The sequence below is a fragment of the Dermochelys coriacea genome, chromosome 3 (genome assembly GCF_009764565.3).
Source record: "Dermochelys coriacea isolate rDerCor1 chromosome 3, rDerCor1.pri.v4, whole genome shotgun sequence".
Classification (NCBI taxonomy): domain Eukaryota; kingdom Metazoa; phylum Chordata; order Testudines; family Dermochelyidae; genus Dermochelys; species Dermochelys coriacea.
This window is the reverse complement of record NC_050070.1, coordinates 179,145,440-179,169,642: the sequence shown is the minus strand read 5'-3', so window position 1 is coordinate 179,169,642 and position 24,203 is coordinate 179,145,440. Positions and strand designations below refer to the sequence as shown.

Sequence of the window (24,203 nt, the reverse complement as noted above, 5' to 3'; positions counted from 1 at the left end):
CCGAAGAGGGAGAAGCAATCCTAAATAATTAGCAAGTTAGGAACATGTTCCAAGGAATGCGAACAATAAAAAAAATAAAGCTATTAAGAGGTGCCAGGGATCCAGTCCTGCTGCCATGGAGTTTTGATATTTATTTCAATGCGAGCAGGATCTCTTTGTTGTTCATTCCCCCTCTCCCCCTGCCTATGTCTGCTCCCTGAGGCCTGTCCCTGAGTACTGCTGAATGCTGACTGACTCCTGTTCTCTTTGAAAGAGTTACAAGCCCTCATGTTTCAGGACATAAGACAAATTCTACATAACAGGTGTAAGAAGAAATTTATTTGTGGACAGGTTACTTCATAACTGCCTAATGCCGGATCTCTAACAACTTCCCCCAAAGCAGCTGGCACCAGTCACTGCTGGAGAGAGAGAATATTGAACAAGATGGACCAATGGGCAGTTCTTATGATCTTCTGATGTTTGACTTTCAGTACCAGATAACTAAGTCCTGCTCCTTAAGCATAGGTATATAAAGGTCTTTGCTTATAGTCATCATCACTATAGTCATCATCATTTTAACGCTTGTGAGCACTACATTTGACTTTTTTTCTTGGGAGGCGTAATCTGCAAAGATTACTGAGATCTGTTTTGAGGAGCACTATTACCTGGTCCTACTCCTAATACAGACACTGGTCACAGGTTATATAGCCTGTGATAACACATATTGAAACCATTCAGATGTTTTTCTTTTCCATATTTACTATCTTTTGAAGCAGCAATTGTGTGTGCCAAGTATCTCTTTCTGGTCCAGTGGAGCAGTGCAGAATGTTGTTCTGCACACTTTGTATTGCCTCAGATACTTAAAAGAAACCATTACTTCCAGTAAAATCAATGCCAATTGGAAGCATAAAGTCCCACAATATTATAACACAGCCATTTAGTTTTATAATATCATGGCTATTTATGCATACCATTTTAATTAGCATGTAAAAATAAACACATAGAGCAATTGTTTCTGCTCAATATAAATTCAGATCTTGAGGTCCTGGAAGCTTTGCACCAATTCAAACAAACACTGGATTCACCAAATGCATCCGATAAAGTGAGCTGTAGCTCACGAAAGCTTATGCTCAAATAAATTTGTTAGTCTCTAAGGTGCCACAAGTACTCCTTTTCTTTTTGCGAATACAGACTAATATGGCTGCTACCCTGAAAACTGGATTCATGAGGTCTTGTCTGGGATTTGTGCCCACCCATCCAACGAATATCAGTGGGCAAACTGCAGTTGAAAGTGCCTTATTCTCATCTGTCAAGCCTCTCTGTCCCCACTGAGAAGGCACCTTGCTCTAGGCGGGGGGCCTGAGAGCAGCCCCTGGCCCGTGTCTCTGTCCACAGGGCCCCCCACCCAGGGCAGATAGAGGATCTGCATTGCAGCTCCCCACAGCTGCCCATTCAGCTCTTACCATGGCCGGGCTGTGGCTCCAAGGCCCTACTCCGTGGCCAGAGCCTGGTTAGGGTAAGAACCATGCAGACAGCTGTGTGCAGCCTGGGTCCTTCTATCTACCCTGAGCAGGAGGCTCAGGGGGTGGGGACATGGGCAGGGGGCTGCTTTTGGGCTCCTTCCAACCCGGGCAGGAGGGGGACAGGCTCCCTGGCCCTGCTCCAGCTTGGCCAAAGGTGGGGCCTCTGGGAAAGGGGTGGGGCCTTGGAGGTAGAGGAGGGGTGGGGACAGGGCCACTTTTGGGAAGACTCTGCCGGCAATGTTCCCTGTAATTTTTGACAGGCTGTTTGTGCAAAAAATTTCTTCTGGGCAAATTTTTGTGCTTCTGTGCAAATTTATATGTGCGCGGTGCTTCGCCATGTGCGTGGGGTTTAGAATCTGTGTGCACACGCACACAGCTTAGAGGGAACAGTGTCTGCCGGGCCCCTGCCTCCGTCCACTAACTCCCTAACACCATCCCAAAATACACGCCACCCTTAGATACCAGTTGCTCCACTCCCCTCACAAGCCCCCAGCTGGCATAGCAAACAGCTTGGCACAAGGGAGTGAAAGGGGAAAGAAAGCATAATCTGTGTCTTGTACTTTTCATTTGAAAAGTGGGGGGCAATCAAACTGGTTTGCAGGGGCATCTATATTTGCTTAAGCTGGCTCTCGCCAATTTAGAAGGGTTGGATCTAATATCAGAGAGGTGAGCTCAGTACAAAAGTCTAGCAAGACAAAAAGAATCAGCCCTAGAAGGGACAGAACGCACAGCAAGAACCATTGAAAGTGTGTGACAGGGACACAGAAGCCTATCGTTATAATTTATTCACTTAGGTTAGCTCATCCTTCAAAACCCAGCTTTATCTGTCATTAGTTTAAATAAACAAAGATGCTGATAAATTGGGTAATACTTACAAGACTAGCAATGAAAATCTGTCTGAGCAATTCATTAGTGTTAGCACTTGTCCTTAAAATGCTTCTGAAGGATTGTAGTTAATGGGTTTGTAACAACTCATCTCTATTAATTGTTTTTGTGTGGAAAAAGGAAGTGTTGAACACTTGAGATTAAGGAGGCTGCTGGTCTTAAGTGGTTAGACAGAGGGAGCTGGAATTAGAGAGCAGTCGATTGACATATTGAATGCTAATGGCTGTGCAATACAAAACCAGCTCTAATGTACTAATCACATAGCTCAGTGACATAACAAATGCTGAACACCTGCATGCTCTTTGCTTGTTTGCACTAAATCAAAAGTAGAGGCAGTTCTGAATAGATTTATTAGAGCTAAAAGATTTTCATTTTTTTTATCTTTGAGAATGGAGTCAGCTTTAAGATTTATTACTCAGTACATGCCAAGACTAAATCCCTATGAGCATGGTGGTGCCAAAGACACAAGTACACAGAATTCAGGGGGGAACATGCCCTCTCATATACCCTTCATTTGGTGTAGCCAGCTGCATGCATGTCTCACTTTGCTGGCTGGTGCAAAGGGGTGGGAGTACCTGAGGACTTTTCCTTGGTTTTACTTCATCTGTTTTATAAGTCCTGACTTCTTGGTTTCAGTGATTTGTAGTGTCTTTTCACACTGTACTACTGGCATCCTAGCTGAACTTTGGTAAAACATGTTTCAAAACCTTTGCTTTGATTTTTTGCAAATATAAGTAATGGCCACCTGCTATAGGTCATAGCAGGGACTGACCCTTAGATCTCTCAGTCTAAAAGGTGAGAGTTTCGACTGCTTGAACTAAAGAGACACAGCCCTAAATCAACAAAGTACTTAAACACATGCTTAACTGCAAGCATGTGAGTAGGCCCATTGACTTAAATGGGACTGCTTACATGCTTACAGTTAAGAATATGTTTTAAGGACTCTGCTGTACAAGAATGGATTAAAACAGAGGTTCTCAACCTTTTTCTTTCTGAGGCCTCCCTCCAACGTGCTATAAAAACTCCACAGCTCACCTGTGCCACAATAACACTTCGGCTTTCTGCCCTGGGCCCCAGCCAGTCTAATGCTGACCCCCTGAAACCTCCACCCCCACCCCCCCGGTTGAGAACCACTGGTAATAAACATTAGTGCTTTAATTGAATTGGGGCCAATGCCCCCTAGCTGGCAGCTGTAATTCACTCATTAACTTCTTCTGTGAACCATCCATTAGTGGGAGACAAAGACCTACCCTGCTTCCTCGCTGACCCGGAGAGAACACAAAGAAAAACAAAACAAAAACCTTCCCCCACAGATTTGAAAGTATCTTCTCCCCTTATTGGTCTTTTTGGTCAGGTGCCAACCAGGTTATCTGAGCTTCTTAACCCTTTACAGGTAAAGGAGCGATTTTATGCTACCCTTAGCTGTATATTTATGACAAACTCAAACTGCTGGTAAATAAACACAACTATGACAGAGTTGGCATCACACAGACCTGGTGGGATAATATGCATGACTAGAATATTGGTATAGAAGGATACAGCTTGCTCAGGAAGGTCAGGCAGGGAAAAAATGGAGGTGTTGCCTTGTATATTAAAAATGTATACACTTGGACTGAGGTTAAGATGGAAATAGGAGATAGACTTGTTGAAAGTCTCTGGGGAAGGATAAAAAGGGTAAAGAACAAGGGTGATATCATGGGAAGGGTCTACTGCAGACCACCGAACCAGGAAGAAGAGGTAGATGAGGCGTTTTTTAAACAACTACCAAAATCATGCAAAGCACAGGACTTGGTGATGGGGGACTTCAACTACCCAGGCATCTGTTGGAAAATAACATAGCAGGCACAGATTATCCAACAAATTCTTGGAATGTATTGGAGACAATTTTTTATTTCAGAAGGTGGAGAAAGCTACTAGGGGAGAAACTGTTCTAGATTTGATTTTGACAAATAGGGAGGAACTGGTTGAGAATCTGTAAGTGGAAGGCAGCTTGGGTGAAAGTGATCATGAAATGGTAGCATTCATGATTCTAAGGAATGGTAGGAGTGAGAACAGCACAATAAAGTCAATGGATTTCAAGAAGGCAGACTTTAGCAAACTTTGGGAGTTGATAGGCAAGATACCATGGGAAGCAAGTCTAAGGGGGAAAATAATTGAAGACGGCAGTTTTTCAAAGAGACATTAATAAGGGCAAAAGCAAATTATGCCACTGTGGAGAAAGATCGGAAATATGCCAAGAGACCACCCTGGCTTAATCAAATGATCTAAAAATCAAAAAAGAGTCCTACAAAAAGTGGAAACTAGGTCAAATTACGAAGAATGATTATAAACAAATAACACAAGTGTGTAGGGACAAAGTTAGAAAGGCCAAGGCACAAAATGAGTTCAAACTAGCTAGACACATAAAGAGTAACAAGAAAACATTCTAGAAATACATTAGAAGCAAGAGGAAGACCAAGGACAGGGTAGGCTGTTGTTCAATGAGGGAGAAAAATAATAAAAGAAAATGTTCTCACCAAGAAGGTTGGTGGTGATTGGACATCTAACATAGTGAATGCCAGTGAAAATAAAATAGGATCAGAAGAGGCTAAAATAGGTAAAGAACAAGTTAAAAACTACTTGGACAAATTACATGTCTTCAAGTCATCAGGACCTGAAATGCATCCTAGAATACTCAAGGATCTGACTGAGGAGATATCTGAGCCATTAGCGATTATCTTTGAGAAGTCATGGAAGACAGAAGAGATTCCAGAAGACTGGAGAAGGGCAAATATAGTGCCAATCTATAAAAAGTGAAATAAGGAAAACCCAGGGAATTACAGACCAGCCAGCTTAACTTCTGTACCCAGAAAGATAATGGAGCAAGTAATTAAGGAATCAATTTGCAAACATCTAGAAGATAATAAGGTGATAAGTAACAGTCAGCATGGATTGTTCAAAAACAAATCATGTCAAACCAACCTGATAGCTTTCTTTGACAGGGTAAAAAGCCTTGTGGATAAGGGGGAAGCGGTAGATCTTGACTTTAGTAAAGCTTTTGATTCTGTCTTGCATTACCTTGTCATAAACAAACTAGGGAAATACAACCTAGATGGAGGTACTGTAAGATGGGGGCAATACTGATTGGAAAACCATTCCCAGAGAGTAGTTAACAGTGGTTCACAGTCATGCTGGAAGGGCATAACGAGTGTGGTTCTGCAGGGATCAGTTCTGGGTCCAGTTCTGTTCAATATATTCAATGATTTAGATCAGGGGTCTCAAACATGCGGCCCATGGGCTGCATGCGACCCGCAGAGTTATTTCCTGCGGCCCACCATAGGCGCCAACTCCACTGGCAGCCAAGCTCTCCTCCCTCTTGCCCCCCTTTCCTCTGCCCTCTGAACGCACCACGTCCCTGCTCCTCCACTTACCTCCTAGCGCTTAGGATTTTCCAGGAGGGAGGGAGGAGGAGCAGGGATGTGGCTCGCTCAGGGGAGGAGACGGAGAAGAGGCGGGGATTTGGGGAAGGGGTTGGAATAGGGGCGGGGGGGCGGAGTTGGGGTGGGGACTTTGGGGAAGGGGTTGGAATGGGGGCGGGGAAGGGGTGGAAGAGGTGGATCAGGAGTGAGGCCTCATGGACTAGATGAGCGGTCTGAAGTATGAAGTTCAGCATGTCTGATTCTTTGCTGTGAGTAGCTGGGAAGAATATTTGTTAAAAGTGGCAACATATTTTGTCTGAATGGTTACTTTAAAAAGTTCCTGCCATTATAGCTAGGTTGATTGACTGTTAATGTAGATCATCATCAGTGTTACTGACCACATAATAGTTACAGGCGTTTATATTTTATTAAAACCCCTCTTTGCATTATAGTTTTTAAAAAGTTAATACATTCACTTTTAATAGCATACTATATTACTCTTCATTTTTTTCATTTTTGACTATACTTTTGCATCGTTGTATGAAAAGGTTTCAGTGATGCAGCCCTTGGGCCAATGTACTAGTCCTCATGTGGCCCTCTTGGTGATTTTGTTTGAGGTCCCTGATTTAGATAATGGTATAGAGAGTACACTTATAAAGTTTGCAGACAATATCAAGCTGGGAGAGGTTGCAAGTGGTTTGGTGGATAGGTTTAACATTCAAAATGATGTGGACAAACTGGAGAAATGGTCTGAAGCAAACAGGATGAAATTCAATAGGGACAAATGCAAAGTACTCCATTTAGGAAGGAGCAATGACTGCCTAGGAAGGAGTATTGCGGAAAGGGATCTGGAGGTCATAGTGGACCAGAAGCTAAATATGAGTCAACAGTGTAATGCTGTTGCAAAAAAAAAGCAAACTTCCTTCTGGAATGTATTAGCAGGAGTGTTGTAAGTGCTGATTAGACCTCAACTGGAGTATTGAGTCCAGTTCTGGGTGCCACATTTCAGGAAGGATGTGGACAAATTGGAGTGAGTCCAGAGAAAAGCGACAAAAATGATTAAAGGTCTAGAAAACATGACCTATGAGGGAATATTGAAAAAATTGGGTTTGTTTAGTCTGGAAAAGAGAAGACTGAGAGGGGACATGATAACAACTTTCAAGTATATAAAAGGTTGTTACAAGGAAGAGGAAGAAAAATTGTTTTTCTTAACCTCTGAAGATAAGACAAGAAACAATGGTCTTAAATTGCAGCAAGGAAGGTTTAGGTTGGACATTAAGAAAAACTTCTTAACTGTCAGGATGGTTAAGCACTGGAATAAATTGCCTAGGGAGGTTTTAGAATCTCCATTATTGGAGATTTTTAAGAGCAGGTTAGACAAACACCTGTCAGGAATGGTCTAGCTAATGCTTAGTCCTGCCATGACTGCAGGGGACTGGACTAGATGATCTTTCAAGGTCCCTTCCAGTTCTGTGAATCTATGAAATCAATGTTTGTCTTATTTGACCAGCTCTGTTGCATAATACTGTTTTCTCATAAGTCATATTGTTTAAATCTAAAAGAAATATATAAGGAGTCCTGTCAAAATATACAGGATGTGAAAAAGGGCTGAGAATGTTACTGCTGGATCATTAACTTTTGCATATTCTGACTTTGAAATTTAAATTTTGCAGTAATAATGTTGCATTAACACAGTCTTTTTAATGTAATTAATTAGTTAAGCAGCCATTGTATACCTGAATTGCGCTGAAAACATAAATCAGGAATTATTTTGGAGCTGGAAAATAGTGTTTCTTTGTAAATCATAAACCACTATCTGGGTGAAATCTACATTTCGGAGCAGGTGGCAATTATGATCCATTCATTAACTGAGGATACATTGGGATATAGCTGTGGGAGGAGTTGTGGGAAAAGGGAGGACATCTTTTTGTAATTTTTTTTTATTCCCCACTCCTTTTTTAGCTGACTTGTTATACTTCTTCAATCCAAAACTACTGAAAAATCAATTGGGCAAACATAAGATTATTGCACTACTGGGCGGCAGAGAGAAGCGGTTTTCCACAGAATCCCAAGGCAGAGGGAAAAATCCTACAGCAGTGGCAAATTTCACATCTATGTTGGAATCATATTCTGCATGAGACCTTGTTAATCTAATTGGAAGTCTGTCAGTGACTGGCACATTAGAAATGCTAAATATCCCTATGGATTAGTTTGGAAATGAACACCACATATGTAGGATGTGAAACCATTTTCTTCTCTGGATTTGAGGTGGTAAGTATGGAAAGCAGAAAACAAGTCCTGGCAAAAGGTTCATTGATTGTCTCTATCTTTCCAGCTAAGGTTTATGGCAATACACTCTCTAATGGTTTTCAAGAGATTGCCATAATACTCATATATACTGTAATTGATCTGGATAACCTATAGCTGTACTCCTTACTTGCTTAAATTAGAACTTTAATGAAGCTAAAATAAATCTAATGTCCATTAGCAGTTAGCCCTGAAATAAATTGGCTTCTGTTTGGACTCAGTAAGGCTAATTTACCCATCAGTTAATCTACTTTCCTCACACCAGTGAATTTATAGCAGGGATGAATTTGGCCACTTAACTTTTACAGCCTGAGTATAATCCAAATTATTAATTAAAGTAAATAGTCTAGATGGAAAAGGTTTTGTGTTGGAGACATAAAGGATGTAGCATTTGGATAAGTAGATCAAATTGAGAGTAGGATGACACTGTGGCCTATAGAAATGGAGGTAGGAGCAGGAGAGAAGCAACACTGAGACCTCAAGTCAGCAAAGCACTTAGTCACCTTGTGACCATGGTCGCTGGAGGGGCTATATTGAGAATACTCAATCAGGAAAACTGCAAAGAAGGAGCAGACAATCCCCAAAACTGGTGGTTTATTCTATAACTAGACTTGCCAAGCCAATAACAAAACAGCTTCTGGATGACTGGATGTAGAAGCTGTGGCATGTACATGATCCTGGAGGGGGTACCTGAAAAGAATTTCGCCTGCATGAAGTGCAGCCTGATAGAGCTGATGAAAGGGAAGATCCGAGGACTGGAGATGCAGGTGGAGACTCTGGTTGAGTTTAGAAGGGGGTTCGAGCGGATGATGGAGCAAAGACATGAGGAGGCTGAAGGGAAAAGCTCAGACTTGCAGACGGAAGCAGGACTGAGAGGATACTTCTGGGTGAGGAAAGTGGACAGTGGAAGCATGTGACTAGGAGAACCAGGCAGAGGAAAAGACGGGGCAGTGAAGAAGAAATAGCTCAGGAACAGGTTTGCAGAGTTGGAAAATGAAGAAGGGGCACAGCAGATGGTCACTGAAGGTGAGAGGGCAAGGAAAAAGAGAAGAGCAGATAGTCCTATTGGAAGAGGGCAAGCGTCAATGGAGATACCAACACCAAATATGAGCCCCAGGAGGATACAGAATGGGTTGCAGAGGATTGCAAGGGACAATAGGAATCGAGAAGACTTGCGGCCAGATGGAATAGGGAATAAACTGGAGAATCGCACATCGCCAGGAAAGGCAGGTCTATGTGATGGGGACTCATTACTGAGAAGAATAGACAGGCCTGTAACAAGAGCTGATCCAGAGAACAGAAGGGTGTGCTGTCTGCCGGGTGCTAAGATACGGGATGTGGACCTGAGGCTGAAGAGGATCCTAATGGGAGTGGGAAAGAATCCATTGATTATCCTTCATGTGGGAACAAATGATACGGCTAGATTCTCGCTGGAACGTATCAAGGGAGACTGTGCCAGGCTGGGGAGGATGCTAAAGGAAATGGAGGCTCAGGTGATCTTCAGTTGGATTCTGCCTGTTCCTAGAGAAGGTCAACAAAGGTGTGACAAGATTATGATGCTCAACAGATGGCTCAGGCAGTGGTGCTATAAGGAGGGCTTTGGGATGTATGGCCACTGAGAAGCATTCATGGATAGAGGACTGTTCTCTCGGGATGGACTTCACCTGAGTAAGGAGGGAAATAGACTTCTAGGATGGCGGATGGTACAACTGATCAAGAGAGCTTTAAACTAGGAATTCAGGGGAGATGGTTGGGAGATGGCCAGATAATCTCCACGCCAGTTATTCTCTTTGAGAGGGAAGAAAATGAAGTAAGAAAGGATACAGCCGTGGGTAGTACAATAGACATAAGGCAGAAGGGCAGTGTACATACCAATCTAATAGGTAATATTGATGGTAGAATGTCTGTGCCCAATTGGGTAAAGAATGTGAGCGAAGCCAAATGGCAAAAATTAAGATGTTTGTACACTAACGCAAGGAGCCTAGGTAATAAAATGGAGGAACTAGAGCTACTGGTGCAGGAAATGAAACCAGATATTATAGGGATAACAGAAACATGGTGGAATAGTAGTCATGACTGGAGTACGGGTATTGAAGGGTATGTGCTGTTTAGGAAAGACAGAAATAAAGGTAAAGGTGGTGGAGTAGCATTGTATATCAATGATGAGGTAGACTGTAAAGAAATAAGAAGTGATGGAATGAATAAGATAGAGTCTGTCTGGGCAAAAATCACATTGGGGAAGAAAGCTACTAGAGCCTTCCCTGGGATAATGCATGGGGTGTGCTATAGACTGCCCGGATCCGATGTGAATATGGATAGAGACCTCTTTAATGTTTTTAAAGAAATAAATACTAATGGGAATTGTGTGATCATAGGAGACTTTAACTTCCCAGATGTAGACTGGAGGACAAGTGCCAGTACTAATAATAGGGCTCAGATTTTCCTGGATGTGATAGCTGATGGATTCCTTCACCAAGTAGTTGTTGAACCAACAAGAGAGGATGCCATTTTAGATTTGGTTTTGGTGAGCAGTGAGGATTTCATAGAAGAAATTATTATAGGGGACAAACCTTGGTTTGAGAGATCATGAGCTAATTCAGTTCAAACTAAATGGAAGGATAAACAAAAATAGATCTGTGACTAGGGTTTTTGATTTCAAAAAGGCTAACTTTAAAAAATTAAGAAAATTAGTTAGGGAAGTGAATTGGATTGAAAAACTTGTGGCTCTAAAGGCGGAGGAGGCCTGGAATTACTTCAAGTCAAAGTTGCAAAAACTATCAGAAGCCTGCATCCCAAGAAAGGGGAAAAAATTCATAGGCAGGAGTTGTAGACCAAGCTGGATGAGCAAGCATCTCAGAGAGGTGATTAAGAAAAAGCAGAAAGCCTACAAGCAGTGGAAGATGGGAGGGATTAGCAAGGAAAGCTACCTTACTGATGTCAGAACATGTAGGGATAAAGTGAGAAAGGCCAAAAGCCATGTAGAGTTGGACCTTGCAAAGGGAATTAAAACCAATAGTAAAAGGTTCTATAGCCATATAAATAATAAGAAAACAAAGAAAGAAGAAGTGGGACTGCTTAACACTGAGGATGGAGTGGAGGTGAAGGATAATCTAAGCATAGCCCAATATCTAAACAAATACTTTGCCTCAGTCTTTAACAAAGCTAATAAGGAGCTTAGGGAAAATGGTAGGACGACAAATGGGAATGAGGATATGGAGGTAGATATTACCACATCCAAGGTAGAAGCCAAACTCGAACAGCTTAATGGGACTAAATCGGGGGGGCTGGATAATCTTCATCCAAGAATATTAAAGGAACTGGCACATGAAATTGCAAGCCCATTAGCAAGAATTTTTAATGAATCTGTAAACTCAGAGGTTGTACTGTATGACTGGAGAATTGCTAACATAGTTCCTATTTTTAAGAAATTAAAAAAAAGCGATCCAGGTAACTACAGGCTTGTTAGTTTGACATCTGTAGTGTGCAAGGTCTTGGAAAAACTTTTGAAGAAGAAAGTAGTTAAGGACATTGAGGTCAATGGTAATTGGGACAAAATACAACATGGCTTTACAAAGGTAGATCGTGTCAAACCAACCTAATCTCCTTCTTTGAGAAGGTAACAGATTTTTTAGACAAAGTGAATGCAGTAGATCTAATTTACCTCGATTTCAGTAAGGCATTTGATACGGTTTCACATGGAGAATTATTAGCTAAATTGGAAAAGATGGGGGTCAATATGAAAATTGAAAGGTGGATAAGGAACTGGTTAAAGGGGAGACTACAGTGGGTCATACTGAAAGGTGAACTGTCAGACTGGAAGGAGGTTACTGGAGTTCCTCAGGGATCAGTTTTGGGACCAATCTTATTTAATCTTTTTATTATTGACCTTGGCACAAAAAGCGGGAATGTGCTAATAAAGTTTGCAGATGACACAAAGCTGGGAGGTATTGCCAATACAGAGAAGGACTGGGGTATCATACAGGAAGATCTGGATGACCTTGTAAACTGAGTAATAGTAATAGGATGAAATTTAATAGTGAAAAGTGCAAGGTCATGCATTTAGGGATTAATAACAAGAATTTCTGTTATAAACTGGGAACACATTACTTGGAAGTAACAGAGGAGGAGGAGGAGGACCACGGAGTACTGGTCAATCACAGGATGACTATGAGCTGCCAATGTGATATAGCCATGAAAAAAGCTAATGCGGTCTTGGGATGCATTAAGCAAGGTATTTCCAGTAGAGATAAGGAGGTGTTAGTACCGTTATACAAGGCACTGGTGAGACCTCATCTGGAATATTGTGTACAGTTCTGGTCTCCCATGTTTAAGAAGGATGAATTCAAACTGGAAGAGGTACAGAGAAGGACTACTAGGATGATCCGGGGAATGGAATACCTGTCTTATGAAAGGAGACTCAAAGAGCTTGGCTTGTTTAGCCTAACCAAAAGAAGGCTGAGGGGAGATATGATTGCTCTCTATAAATATATCAGAGGGATAAATACCAGGGAGGGAGAGGAGTTATTTAAGCTCAGTACCAATGTGGACACAAGAACACATGGATCTAAACTGGCCATCAGGAAGTTTAGATTTGAAATTAGATGAAGGTTTCTAACCATCAGAGGAGTGAAGTTCTGGAACAGCCTTCCAAGGGGAGCAGTGGATGCAAAAGACTAAGCTTGATAAGTTTATGGAGGGGATGGTATGATGGGATAGCCTAATTTTGGCAATTAATTGATCTTCAACTACTAGTGGTAGATATGCCCAATGGCCTGTGATGGGATGTTAGAAGGGGTGGGATCTGAGTTACTACAGAGAATTCTTTCCTGGGTGTCTGGCTGATGAGTCTTGTCCACATGCTCAGGATTTAGTTGATCACCATATTTGGGGTTGGGAAGGAATTTTCCCCAGGACAGATTGGCAGAGGCCCTGGTGTTTTTCACCTTCCTCTGTAGTATGGGGCACGGGTCACTTGCTGGAGGATTCTCTGCACCTTGAAGTCTTTAAACCACGATTTGAGGACTTCAATAGCTCAGACATAAGTTAGGGGCTTGTTACAGGAGTGGGTGGGTGAGATTCCATGGCCTGGGTTGTGCAGGAGGTCAGACTAGATGATCATAATGGTCCCTTCTGACCTTAAAGTCTATGATTCTATGAATACCTTACTGGTTATCAAGAAACTAAACTACAGTTCCCTTTAAACAATCCAGCCTTTGGCTCCCACCCAGACAGCCAAGTCTATAAAGTGATGGTTATTTAAAACCTTATTCACCATATATAAACTTCTACCAATCCCAAGAGATAAGACACATTACCCACCGGGTCAATAAATTTCAGATCTCACCCAAATACACACTTACAGCCAATTCTTATTTCCTAAATCTAAGATTCATTGAAAAAGAAAAGAGTTACTATGGTTAAAAGATCATTATATATACAGATATGAGCAAAGTTCTTAGGTCAGTTTCATTACTGAGATAGTGAAATTGCTGATTTGTAAAAGTCCTTTCAGAATTGGTTCAATAGGTTATAGTCCAATAGGCAGTCCATGTGCACAGTTTGTTCAAATACTTCCATGAAAAAGCGCAGGGCTAATCCAGAGAAGACCTCAGTCTTGTGGTTTGAACTTCCTCTGACAAAGTTTAAGCTGATCTGAAATAAAACAGGACCAGGCCTGAAACTTCCTTTATAGTTCTCTAGCAGGCTGATAGCCTCTTAACAGCAGACAGCACAGAAGGGGCCTGCCTGGATGAAGAATAGGCAGCGTATATTGTTGTTTTGAAGCTAAACTTCTATTTCCTATCTATACACCTGTAAACTAGTAGTATTCATTAACATAAGGCAATTAACCATTCAGACTATCAAGGCATACCATTATGGCATAGTCAATTTAAACTGAAAACAATGTAAGTAATATTATTTCCTGCAATATCTTACATCTTTGATCTTAAGGTTAACTGAACCATCCATATGCATAATATAATATACTTAAGTCATGAACGGGAATTAGCATCCACAAACTAATCTGGTTACACTGGTAATTTCTAACAAGATATAGGTAAACACAGAGAAATAAAATTAGTATATATTGTTAATACTTTAACAATAAAGTCCATATTTTAAGAACTCTAGTCTATTTAACATGGCTTTCCTAACTACCTACGAGGAATGGCCCTGTTTACCATTTCAATACTTTTTTAATATGTCCTTACAGGTTGTTTTCAGGTCACCCAGCCTGGTGGTTGTTTAACCCCCGCTGGCTCAGCACCACACACCTGCTTAACTTTAAGCACATGTGTAGACTTACTGATAATCAGTTGGAGTATGCACAAGCTTAAAGTTAAGCACGGTCTTCATTAATAGAGGCTTAAATTGGTTGTTCCCTTCTATACTTCAGCAAGGCTAAAGAAAGTTTGGAGGGATAAAGTTGTCTGAGGCAGCCTTAGCTTTTGCTGTGCACTCTGAAAGTCTGATTTGCTGTGCACTCTGAAAGTCTGATTGCTCTGCACTTTGCATAGACATGCACACAAGTGCAAAAGTGGGAGAAAAATGCTACTAGTCTGATCTGGTAGAATTTTACACTCATTTTGGACAGGACAAGAAGCAAGGCATTGCAAAATCAGACTGCATGGTTCCACTATTGCCAGCCTCTAAGGTTCAAAAATCATGGGCCAGAACCCCCCTAATCATGAGATTAGCACAAAAATCATGAGATAAATAGTTTTGGTCTCTTTCAATTTTTTTTTTTAACTCTCCCAGAGCCAGGGTTGCAATTTTGCTTGGATGTATTCCTGGAGGTTTCATCACATGACAATCTTTTACTGAAGATTAATCTTTAATTTCTGGAGACTCCAGGACAATTCTGGAGGGTTGGCAACTCTACCCAATGCTCATGTGGGACCATTACTGTTGCCCACTCCCAAACATATTGGAAAGGTGATTTTTGGCCCCTGCTGCAGGACCTCTCCTTCACATCTGCCTGTCCTCCTGCCTGGCAATTGATTAATTCTGTCATACCCCAGCCCTGCTCCTGCTGCAGCTTCCTTCCCCTTTCCCAGGCTTAGGACATATGTCCTCCATAGTCCCCTTCTCAGGTCTGATGTTTCAAGGAGGGAGAGTGGAGTGGGGAGGAGCAGAAAGGTGCTGTCTGGTCCACAGGAAAGGAGGGTAAATGAGGAAGTGGAGCTGCTGTGCTCTTTCTGCTCCCTTTTCCCCCCTCCCATCCTCTGAGAATGGTGTTGGGTCCTGATGGGAGAGGACGAGAGCAGTGCCTGCTTCTGCAGCAGCCCTGATTGGCTGCTCTTCCCAGGAGGTGAGTGGGGAAAGCAGCCACTCAGAGAGGGCCCCTCCCCACAAGCAGGGCTGAAATTTGCAAGGGGCTGGGGGTTCTCACATTGTCAATCCCTGGCTGAAATTCTCTGATGTGCAAAAGAATCAGAAGAGCTGGCAACATACTGGGCTTCCTATGGCCTCCCAGGAAACAGCTGTGGGATGACCGCCAATAATAAAACTAATGTATCTAGGGGATCACAGAGCAGTCATTCAATATAGTGACCAGGACATGTATGTCTCTGGCCTAACTATGCCTTTTCAAGCTCCACATCCTGCCCCACTGACTCTTGCCTGTCCTGTGGAACAGGGGGGGGATTCTGCTCAGCGTCTATGGTTCCAACTATGTAACTTCTGTAGAGTTACTTTTGATTTACATTGGTGTAAAACTGAGATCAGAAGCAAGTTCTTGATTTGTAGTATTGTTTGTAAAATGGGGCAGATCATTAGCTTGTGTATAAATTACTCCTGCAGGAATTCTGCATCATTGTGCAATGCGGAATTTTGCAGAAATTAACGTGCGCGCAGAATTTCCTTTCCCCACAGAAATGGGGTTCAGTGCTGCCAGCTGCCATTAGAGGCCACTGGACCCGGCAGAGCCCAGCTCGCATATGGAAGACAATGCTGAGGGGTCGGAGAGGGAGCTAGAGGGTTCCTGGCAGCTGCAGCTCTCAGCATGCCTTGAGGGAAGGAGATGACAATGTGCAGGAAACTCCATGCAACCCTGGGACCGAGCATCAGGCTGTTTCTCCCTCTGGATCCCTGGGCTCTGTGTGTGTGTGAGTGTGGGCTAAGGGGGCTATGACTGGGCTCTGGGTGGGTGGTGGTGCAGGTATCTGGGTAAGATGGGGGGGCTCCGCAGCTGGTCTCAGGGGGGAGAGGGTGCAAGTATCTGGGCTGGGGGGGGTCACGGCTGGGCTCTGGAGGGAGGCGGTTCGGGTGCAGTGGCTGGGCTCTGTTGGGGGAGAGGTTGTGGGTGTATGGCCCCCTGGCTGGGCTTCTGGGGGGGAAGAAGGGGGCAGAGAAATAGGAACAGGGTTATCATAGGGGTTTCTTTAACTCTCAACTCCTGGGGAGATTTTTGTGTGTGTCTGTATTGTTACAGACATACTTGGTGACAGGTATTTTGAAATAAATCACCAAAATAATTGAAACTGGCCTGATTATGTAGTGTTATTTTGACAAATAAAATTTGCAGAATTTTGCAGAATTTTAAAATATTGTGCGCAGAATATTAATTTTTTTTGGCACAGAATGCACCCCGGAGTAATAAATATATGATTCAATGGAACTATGCTGAAAGATCTGGACCAGATTCAACCTATTCTGTTGATTGCTTATTCTGTATCCATTAACAGTACTATACAGGATTGTAGAAAGGTATTTGCATGATAAATGTTATTCAGTCTCCTGGGTATGCCATATAGCTTGTATAACAGCATTAAGCAATCTACTACAATGTTGCCTGGCCATATTTCCTTATTACTATTTAATGATTTGATGGCATCCATTATTCTCTCCTCTTTTTAAAGTCTGTATTATATTTTCTTTTAGCTCCTCTGTTCGTTTTTGCAGGAGAGGATCCATTCAAAATACAGAGCTATACTTTTTATTTAGGATCATGGTTATTTTATAACTGCAATGTACAATTTTTCATAGTAGTCTCCAAATTATCTCATTATTTCTTCTGTTCCTGTAGGACTGTGTAGCTGTCAAGGTGTATTTCATTTTCATTGAGTTCTTCTAGCTCTCTCCCTGCTTCTCTTGTCCCTTATAAAATGTTTGTCTGTTGCAGTATCATGGCTGGTCCACTTTTTGTTGTTGAAAAGATTGGTAAGCTTTTGCTTGACTTGTTCTACCTAACTCCCAGAACTCACTCAGACTTGTTTTTTGTTTAAATGTGAATTTAGGGTCTGATCCAAAGCTTTTCCCATTGGATCAAGCCCTTGGTGCTTATCAGGGGTTGGATTGACTGAGAGACTCAATAGCCACTCCATAGGTATTGTACAATTTCCTTATTCTGCCGCACTGACATACCTCATATCTGATAGAGCAGAGTAAGAAATTTAGGATGAGATCCTTATCCCCCCTCCAGTTGGTTTACATAATGTAGAGGGGCAGTAGCATTGAAAAGGGGCCCTAAAAGCCCTGTGTCTGACTAGGGGAGGATTCCCTCCATGTAGGTGCTGTGAAAAACTGGCATAAGGCTGCCTCTCAAGGACCCCCTCAGAAGTTCAAGTATAAGGTGTTCCAGGGTGGGGCCAGAGATAGAAGGGGTATGTCAGAGGCAGGGTCACAGCACTCAGCCCTGTGGAGATTTCAGGCAATGCTGAAGCATGTAGGGCAGCCTGGGGAGGCTGCTGTAGTTTAAACACCACTAAGTTAAGGGGAGGCCTTTCCAGCCCCTGGAACAGCCCACACTTAGGAGGGTACAAAGATGGCTTAAATTCTCTTAGTTTCCCTGACCCTGGGCTCCAGAGGCACAACACCTCACCCTTAATTTCTGGGCCCCCCCTTAACTCCTAGGCCTCTGTGCTGAAGCCTCCAGCAAGCCTGCCATTTTGATGTTGACCGCACTAGGAACTGGACTGATCCTTTCTCAAAGGTTAACAAACAGCCATCAGAAGATAGTGACTCTTGCTCACTACCAAGGTAGACCAAATTTAGAACAGTGATCTAGAAATGAAAGGCTCTGTATTACCACTCCTCTGAGCATTTTATTGTACGGTCTGACACACAGGCTATTTATTATTCTACATCTCTGTACAACTTTGTAGAACCTCCCAGACAGGTTTTCACCTGGTGAAATTGTAGTCATTGTCACACTGAGACAATGAAACAAATAATGATTTCTAATGTTTTGAATTCCCCAGAAAGCTTGAGTATGGATGTCAGCTCTTAGAGAATGTCTGCTTTTGAAGATCTACAGCATAACTTTCTGGGGAAAGATCTGAATGCTTAATTGACAACTTAGGTTTTCTAAATGTCCTTGAGTCCTTCAGAAGCCATGGGGGGTGGGGGGGAAATCCGTTCTCTAGCATGATTTGTGTGGAGGTGAAAAAAAAGGTTGTAATCTCTTTTCTTTAGAAGTTCTGTAAATCTCTCCAGCTGGTAGATCCCACACTCTAGCATTTTAATGTTGCTATGATATGTGGGCTCTCTGTAAAGTTAAGTTTCTCTCTTTCTAGTTTGAAGCCTGACTATAACAGGGTTCAAAAAAGAACTAGATAAGTTCATGGAGGATAGGTCCATCAATGGCTATTAGGCAGGATGGGCAGGGATAGTGTCCCTAGCCTCTGTTTGCCAGAAGCTGGGAATGGGTGACAGGGGATGGATCACTTGATAATTGCCTGTTCTGTTCCTTCCCTCTGGGGCACCTGGCACTGTCCACTGTCGGAAGACAGGATACTGGGCTAGATGGACCTTTGCTCTGACCCAGAATGGCCGTTCTTATGTTCTTAGTTCCCTCCCTGCGATGGGGTTTGCAGACCCCTCAGTAAGACTAAAGGAGTAATGGAGCAGTTCTGGGCCCAGAAGGCCTGACCTTCAGCAACTGCATAGCATGCTCCAAGTGGAGGGTCTGCTTAAAAGGAGACTCTGACATGCAAGCTGGGGAGAGTGAAGGAGAGACTGGCTGCAGGCAGGCAGCCAGGCTGTAGCTTCTGGGACAGAGGGATCTATGGGGAAGAGTCTGGACTATGGGTAAGACCAAACAAAGAGGCCAAGGGCCTGATGCCCTTTTTTCTCGCCTCTCTTCTCTGACAAGGGGAAGCAAATGGACACTGAAAAGTGGACTGGGAAGACCCAACTAACTGTTTGAGCTAGTGAGATTGTGGAAGCAACCCTCCGCTAAGAGGGAAGCTGAGTGCCATGACCGCATCCTAAACTGGAGAGAGAACAGGAGGAGGTAGGAAGATCCCCAGGGAAGGCTCATCTGTTGTGCCAGCTAGAGGGGACCACGGCTATGTTGGCGGGAGAGCTTCTCTCGCTGATATAGATACAGCCCTTTGTGGAAGTGGAGTTACTAAACCAATGGGAGAGCTCTCCTAATGGCTTAGAGCATCTTCACTCAACACACTGCAGCGGCATGCTGCCCCAATGTAAGTTTGTAGTATAGACCTGCCCTGAGACTCTCCTTCTCCCTTCTCCCTGGGACTCTGGGCTGGACCCAGTGGAAAGGGAGGCCCCAGGTTCTCCTATTCTTTCTCCCCTCCTCTGCCTGACCTGGGGAACACTGGAGAAGATGGATTGTAACTTGGCCAATTGGTAATTTGTAGATTGCCTTGCAAGGCCATCCCAAAACTGTTGAGCCACAGTCTGCCTACTAGACGTGAAAGCCCCAAGTGATCTCTGCTACCCTGAATAAATAGTATTAAGCAAGTCAATCGTATTTCTCAACCAAATCCTTGGATTATCACTGAGTACATATATATTAGCTACGCCAAACTTCAGATCCTAAAACAGACCATTTATTGATGAAATAGCCATTATGTTATGTTTGGATGTTAAATAACAATAAAAGTAAAGTCGCACGTGATAGCCCAGATAGACCCAGATACTCTGAAACAAAATACAAACCAAAACACCATGCAAGCAACCAAAGAAAGATTCTACTGTCATCATAATAATGCTTAATTATTTCTCTGTAAGTTCTGTCCTAAGGAGAAAGGGTGGTCTAATGGTTTATGCACAGAACTGGGAGTCAAGGGATAAGGGACCTGACTCTGTATTGTCCTGCACCTTGTATAATTTGTAATAGGCTTGGGGAAAGCAGTATGCTAATGTTAGGTATATTTCTTTCCCCTTTCCTATACCTCGGCTTACCTTTTGGCTGGGGTACAGACAAGAATTTAGAATTTTCAGGATGTATATAAAATATAGAGTTAAAACTCTGAAATAATGAAAGTGACAATCTCTAAAGGACAGAACATTTACTAAATCTTTCTATCTAGCTGTAGAACAGTTGACTTATAACCCATGAAACAATTGTGAACATTGGCAATAACAATTTTTAAAGCTAACATTTTCAGAGATTTTTCCTCAGGTTATAGCACTTGTTACTACCACAAGGTTCAACACTGTATTATCTTTTACTGCTCCCAGTCTATAGAAGTCCTCCACTCATATGGAGTCCTGGGTAGCCCCTGTGTCTACATTATCAGATACTTAACATTTCAGTTACTGAATTAACACCTTATGCTAGCATTGATAGATAGATAATCTCCTTCAATAAATAAATACCTGGATATTTCCATAGGTGTAAATAATCAAATAAAGTGATCCCCAATGGATAAAGAGTCCGCTTTGTAGTTCAAAAAAATGGAATGGAATGGCTTTTCAAAACTTGCCAGTTTCTTTAGATAATTAAATATGCACTTGCCATCAGATCGCTTCCATATTTGCAATATCCCTGTATTTCCTATAATAAGTATAATCTAAAATTGCTGATGTTGACATTACCTTCTTATCTTATCTTAGAAAAAACTGACCAACCCTGTATAAATCACTCTTTTAATCTAAAAAATCTTCATATCTTTCTTTCCTTTGTGACAAAGGATCCCTTCATTTTAATTACAGGATATTTCTAGGTAGTGGTGAAGTATCTAATTAAAATATTTAAACAATTCTCTTAAAAAAAGAAATCTATGGTATATAGCATTATTAAACATGTTTTACATGACATTTGCAAAGGGGAAGTTTGTGTCTAAAAAGCTCATGGCCAAGATTTTGATATCATGTGCTCACAATACAATAACTGCTTATTTGAACTCAGAAGCAATATTTTATTTTTTCTTTTCTTGGTTTTCATTCCATTCACAAAGCTTATACTAGTATAGTACCTTGTTTTAAGTCTACAGGATTCCATAATTCTTACTGCTGGTGGGGTTTAATAAAAGTTTCTATTAATTTTTCTATCAAAAATTGAAAAAATCTGATGACTGGATACAATTTTTATCACATTCCAAAAGCAAATGAAACAAATGTAATTTATTCAAAATATTTCACATGCACAACAACAAAAATATATTATCTGGAAGACAGACAGTTCTGTCTTCTAAAAAGTTGAAAGAACTGGGTTTAGAGCTACAAAACCAAGATGTTAGCTATTCACTAACTCTTGATCTGTGGCTGTAGGGAATATCATGACACCACTGAAGTTGGGGGTGTTTTGCAATTGATTGCAATGGAGCCACAATTTCATGTATACTCCTTTGTGTGATGATACTTTCAGGAAAGTCAGTCTGGTTCTGTATTTGAATGGAAGGCTTTGAAAGAAGTGCTGTTACATTTAAAAGATAAGATTCAAATTCCTTTACTATTGTACACATTGAAATCTGTCATCTGTTAGCAGGAGTTGGTATAATCATAGTGAGACCTTAACTTGAGTGGGTCTACAATGATTTATAGCAGTTGGGGAACTGGTGCCTTGGATGTAGAGAACTAAACTTTCCAGAGGTTCATGCTGGCTTGAATGAACAGAAGCAAAAATGTGGTGTGTTCATTTAACATTGTCACTGAGTGATTTGAGCTTATGAATTCCAATTTTGCAGAGCTACTAATACAGCTCCTCCAAACACAGTAGCTCTTCTCTGTTAATAACCTGCACTTCATTTCCTACAGACCGTTTTTTGCTCCCTCTTGAATCCTGTTCATCTTGTCCAGCATTCTGGAATTTTCCTCAACTCCTGAGAAATAATTCACTTTACTTCAGGCTGGTCCAAATTGAGTTATACACAGCATGATTTCACTAGCTAGTTAAACATATTCAAACCTAATTGTCAAAGTGAAAGGGGATGTGGTCAGGTAAGATATACTAGGAGTATATGCAGGAAGAGCTATGTTGTGATTATAATTACATTATCTGTGCCTCTGCAGGTTTTGGAATGACCACACCCGCAACAGTGGCTGGAAAAGTGTTCCTCATAATTTATGGTCTATTCGGGTGTGCTGGGACTATCCTTTTCTTCAACCTGTTCCTGGAGCGTATTATCTCTCTCCTGGCTTTTATCATGAAGGCATGTCATGAGCGGCAACTGCGAAGAAGTGGTCTTCTACCCACTAACTTTCAAAGGGGATCAGCTATCTCTGAAGTGGACAGCCTTGCTGGATGGAAACCATCAGTTTATCATGTGATGCTGATTCTGGGAATTTTTGCCATTACACTGGCTTGCTGTGCATCAGCAATGTACACAGCAGTGGAAGGATGGAACTACATTGACTCCTTATACTATTGTTTTGTCACCTTCAGCACCATTGGCTTTGGAGATTTGGTAAGCAGTCAAAATGCAGTGTACCAAAATCAGGGATTATACAGATTTGGAAACTTCATGTTTATATTAATGGGTGTATCTTGCATATACTCCCTTTTTAATGTCATATCAATTGTAATCAAGCAAGTTTTAAACTGGCTGTTGAAAAAGTTTGGATGCAGGTGTTGCTCAAAGTGCCATAAAACAAGTGCCCGCCTTGGTCGTCGCAATGCCATCACCCCAGGAAGCCGCTTCCGTAGGCATAACATCTCTGTGGAGACTGATGGACAATATGACAGTGACACAGAGGGGAGGAGGCTTTCTGGTGAAATGATTTCAATGAAGGAGCTCACAGAATCAAACAAAGTCTCCCTGGCCATTTTGCAAAAGCAGCTGTCCGAGATGGCCAATGGGTACCCTAGAAACGTCAGTATGAACAGCAGACAAAATGGCTTCTCTGCAGGCATCGGTGCACTAGCTATCATGAACAATAGGTTGGTAGAAACAAGTGATTCTAGGTAGAGTTTTTGAAAGTCTCTTCTATAAGATAATAACATTTTCTTATTCTTTATTTAATAAAAGATTAAGTTATTAATCTGATGTTATCATGGGCTTATGGAAACTCCAAAGCGAAGAGATAAACAGGGCAAGAGGGGCTGTCATGGGGCAGAGGAGATACGTGAGACAGTCATGTGTCTTCCCCTTTAGATTGTGCCCCCCAGTATGGGGATGCACAAGTCTATGATTTAGAAGAATGGTGTATGTGGCTATGTGTGAAGACAGTACCCTAATCAAGATGCTTTTCTTCATTGTAGAGAATGGTCTGAACCAAAAACTCTGGAGTAGTTCAGATCTGGATTCAAAGTTCACAGCTAGATGCTGCCTCTGTGATGAGGTAAACCAAAACTCCAGAGTTGAATATCCCTAACACCCAAACTTTGGTGAAGTTTGGATCTGGACCTGAACTTTGAACCTTATGCTCCTCACTGATCCATTAGAAGCCAGTTTTGTGCATAACACACACATAGCACAACAAATATACTAGCTTTAGGCGTCTATCATGCTCCCCTTGAAGTAAATGTGTGGGGGGGGGAATTCCATTGATTTCAGTGGTGCAGGGGAAAGCTCAGTGAATTCCCATGACCATGAATTATTTCCCCCCCACACACCAAATTTTCATGTAAGATGGTCTGTAACATTAGCTGCTATCTGATTTCAAGAAGTTACATGGTTATCAGTTAAAATTACTCTGGCTATACATGGTTTCAGAGTAGCAGCCGTGTTAGTCTGTATTCGCAAAAAGAAAAGGAGTACTTGTGGCACCTTAGAGACTAACAAATTTATTAGAGCATAAGCTGCATCCGATGAAGTGAGCTGTAGCTCACGAAAGCTTATGCTCTAATAAATTTGTTAGTCTCTAAGGTGCCACAAGTACTCCTTTTCTTCTGGCTATACATGTGAAACTGTTTCTAGCTACTGAGTGGCTGAAGTCAGCCAAAGGGCAACTGCATCACTGTTGACCTCATTTGGTG

General features: G+C 42.0%; 1 protein-coding gene across 1 annotated transcript in view; it reads left to right on the top strand.

The window, feature by feature from the left end:
- Positions 1 to 23,962, top strand: part of KCNK12 (potassium two pore domain channel subfamily K member 12) — a 63,854-nt gene extending 39,892 nt beyond the window's left edge. Inside the window, exon 2 of the mRNA XM_038396606.2 lies at positions 22,298 to 23,962. Coding sequence (XP_038252534.1) covers positions 22,298 to 23,193 — 896 coding nt within the window. The 3' untranslated portion in view covers positions 23,194 to 23,962. The remainder of the gene's footprint in view (positions 1 to 22,297) is intronic.
- The last annotated feature ends 241 nt before the right edge of the window (positions 23,963 to 24,203 follow it).